General features: G+C 38.7%; 1 protein-coding gene across 2 annotated transcripts; it reads right to left on the bottom strand.

The window, feature by feature from the left end:
* Nucleotides 1-249: 249 nt before the first annotated feature.
* On the bottom strand, nt 250-3,043 carry LOC137826364 (uncharacterized). Of its 2 annotated transcripts, XR_016515206.1 has the most exons (5): nt 2,310-2,873; nt 1,954-2,214; nt 1,172-1,783; nt 953-1,031; nt 250-874 (listed from the first exon to the last, which is right to left on the bottom strand). XR_016515206.1 is itself a non-coding variant. In XM_068632302.2 (4 exons), the coding sequence occupies exons 1-4, from the start codon at nt 2,737-2,739 to the stop codon at nt 411-413; spliced, it is 1,986 nt and encodes a 661-aa protein (XP_068488403.1). In that variant the 5' UTR covers nt 2,740-3,043; the 3' UTR covers nt 250-410. The 2 variants fall into 2 exon arrangements, 1 of the variants encoding a protein (XP_068488403.1); XM_068632302.2 differs by having other exon boundaries at nt 953-1,783; nt 2,310-3,043.
* Nucleotides 3,044-3,333: the final 290 nt, after the last annotated feature.

The following is a 3,333-nucleotide window of genomic DNA, read 5'->3' as shown; positions in this document are numbered from 1 at the left end:
ATATTCGTAAAGAGATAGACTAGTGTCATGAAATCTATCTTGTGACTGTGCCTATTATTTTTATTAGAATTGGATCACCTCGGGGACTAGAACAGTCATATGAGTTGGGGTGTGGATTGTACTCCGAGATGAACACAGCTTCGAGAAGATAACAATATCTTTTATTGTATCGTGTGTACCAAAGTTGAGTGGTTAGATTTTATTTTTTTAACAAATAATTAGTTTTTAATTGTATGAGATGGTATTCGATTATAAAATAGTAACCATTTTGTAATATTAGATAGATACAAACTTCAATTACTAATAATCTATTTATGTTTTGCACTCTATTACACATCATATGAAACATAGTTAAGTTGTTCGTAAATGTGGACAGAGAGAAAAAGAAGGACAGTAGATGTGAGGAAGTACTACTGTTGAGCATCCAGTTGTAGCATTAGGGTGTCCATAGATGGTCGAAGATGTGGGGAGTCGTGGGTGCAAAGCAAAGCAACTCTTCTCAGCTTGGCTGCCTCTGATTCTGAGAACATCCCTTCAAGATTCTCATCAACTATATCTTTCAAACTACCACTTTCCAAATTTAACTGCCTCATATCACGTTTTCCACTCAGAACCTGGAAAACAATCACTCCAAAGGCATACACATCACTCTTTTCACTCAAACCACCACTTCTCCTGTACTCTGGAGGCAGATATCCCATGCCAGCGCTACCTTTCAGGGCGGAAAAAACAACATCATCTTCAAGGATATTGTGCAATCCTGAATCTCCAATTAAAGCCTTGTACCCAGAATCCAGAACTATATTTTCAGCTGATATATTTTCCTGAACTCTACCATGTTGCCTTCCTTTCTTCCTATGCAGATAATCCATACCTGCATCAAGATGCAATAATTTCACTTTAATCTTTAGCTACGATTTCTTTCAAGAAAGAAGCAGAACAAAAAACTTACCTTTGGCGATACCACGAATGATCCATACTCTGGTCGACCAATCAAGTACCCTACCACTGTTTCTCTTGGCATCAAGATACTGTAACAAATTCCCATTAGAGAAAGAGTCATAGATCAGAAAACATTCCCCGCGCCCTTTTGAACAGCAAAACCCTCTCAACCGAACTACATTTTCATGCCTTAACGAGGTCAAAATCTTCAAACCTTTCAAGAACTCACCTTCATCAGATTTGCAACTTGTCTTGGCAATGCACTTTATAGTCACAACAGAACCATCTCTCAAAACCCCCCGGTACACAGCTGAATAATCACTCTTCCCCAATAAATTTACCTCTGAGAACATTTGAGTTGCGCGTTCTACTTCTTCAAGGTTAAACATAAATCCTTCCAGAACTTCCCAGGAATACCCACTTCCACCTTTCTCTAATGGGTCCCAACCGTCAGAATACTCCAAACTGATAAGAGGAAACGCGCTTTTCTGACACACTTGTTTAGGCCCGTTATCAGAACTTCCAATTTTCTGATTCTGACTGCGTCGCCAAAACAGCAAAAGCAGTCCAGCAACAGTTGAAGCAAAAACCACTGCAATGACGGTAAAAACCAGACCAATTTTTGAAGATTTCGACGTCCTTTTACAATGACCACAGCTTTCATGTTGTGGTTCCATTGATGCAGGAAGATCTTTGGTAGAAGTGTCACCAGGTTCATATGGTTCGGGTCTAACCGGTTCTGAAGTGCTTACTTCTTTGCAAGAATCTAAATCATCAAATCCAGTCCCACATAAACCAGGATTGTTCATGTACTCAAACCCACCTTTGAGTCTTCTCAGAGCTGCACAAAACAGACATTCAAATTGAATTAGCTTACAATTAAGTGCATTTTTGGAATGTGATTTAGGATTTATCTCTACAAACCTCATTTTCCAGAAAAATAAAATATTTTATTCTATAAATTAAATTAGTTTGTAGAAAACAGCTTTTAAAAATCACTTTATATATTACCTGAAGGGACACGGCCAGAGAGAGAATTGTTACGAACATTGAGACTCTGGAGTTTAGCTGCATCAGCCAATGTCACCGGAATTGGACCCAAGAGGCTATTAAAGCTCAGATCCAATCGCGCCAATGTCCCCACTTCACCCAAACTCGCAGGAATGGCGCTATTTAATTCATTATATTGCAGTGCAACAACACTGAGCTTCCTCAGCCTTCCCAGTTCACTTGGTATATTCCCCCTAAACTTGTTATAGCAAAGCTGCAAAACTGCAAACTCTATACAGTTAGATTAAAAGTAGAAATAACAAAGCTACAAAACTGAAGTGAAGGGGGACAAAGATGAGAAATTTATGAGGAACCACCTTGAAGATTTGACATATTTCCAATCTCTCGAGGGATATCACCAGAGAGGTTATTGACATTGAGATACAAATCAGTTAGGTCAGTCAAAGTGGTGATTTGCTTGGGTAATATCCCATGGAGGGCATTGAAGTGAAGGAAGAGACCCGTCAAGCTCTTGAGAGCAGCTAAAGCATGAGGTACTGTTCCGTATAGACCCTTTCCTTGCAGTGAAATATTGGTAACGAGGCCTTGCTCATTGCAAGCCACACCCTCAAAAGAGGCACTACTACAGGGGTCCGAATGGGAGTTCCATGAGAGCAACACGCGGTTCTCTGGGTCTAGAGAGTCTCTGATGGCCAAGAGAGTATCAAGCTGGGTGATGGAGGTGGAAAGAGATGGAGAAGAAGCCCATGTGAGGAAGAGTAGCAGTTTGAGGAAGATGATGTACATGATCAGTTCCAAGGAACTTCACTTCTTGGCGTAGCAGTTATGCTCTGATGTTGGAGAGCGAGTGTGTAAGCAGAGAAGCAACACGTGAAATGAAGCAGATGAAACAGTGTGTTTGGACAGAGAAAATGTCTGGTTTATGGTCTTAACACTCAGAATAAAATGTGACGGAGGAGCAGAAAAAATGTGAAACAAATAGTATGTGTATTTTCTTTACACCATTAAATCCAAATTAAAGAAAAAACAAACTTTTCGATAGATAAATGGGGGCGAAATGTTTATCCAAATAAACTTTTTCATTGTTTACATTCAGAAATCGGATTTCAATGAACTAAAAAAATTTCAATCAAATCAAGTTGAAAATCGTTAAATAGATTTATGAATTAAAAATGAAATAAAAAATAGTTTTAAATAAGCTTTATTCTTGTATTTTGCTCTGAATATTGCTCTCAAATAAGAAAATACTCATTACAGAGACAGGAAATTGTTCAGGTCATTCTGATTCACTGATTCTGGGTTCACGAGGTCATTTGTGAACATTCATGCTCCCTTTCTTTCTACATGCTTTTTTAACTTCTTGAGTTAGTGTATATTCGA

Source organism: Phaseolus vulgaris, chromosome 8 (genome assembly GCF_051622355.1).
Source record: "Phaseolus vulgaris cultivar YP4 chromosome 8, ASM5162235v1, whole genome shotgun sequence".
In the NCBI taxonomy this organism is placed as follows: Eukaryota; Viridiplantae; Streptophyta; class Magnoliopsida; order Fabales; family Fabaceae; genus Phaseolus; species Phaseolus vulgaris.
Note: the sequence above shows the minus strand (reverse complement) of the source record. Positions and strands in the feature narration are given on the sequence as shown.

Excerpts from the sequence above, each read along its gene's own strand:
- LOC137826364 (XM_068632302.2), bottom strand. The coding sequence starts at position 2,739 with ATGTACATCATCTTCCTCAAACTGCTACTCTTCCTCACATGGGCTTCT. Across the intron at positions 1,784-1,953 it reads CTCTGGCCGTGTCCCTTCAG|CTCTGAGAAGACTCAAAGGT; the intron begins GTAATATATAAA and ends TGTTTTGTGCAG. Across the intron at positions 875-952 it reads CATTCGTGGTATCGCCAAAG|GTATGGATTATCTGCATAGG; the intron begins GTAAGTTTTTTG and ends ATCTTGATGCAG.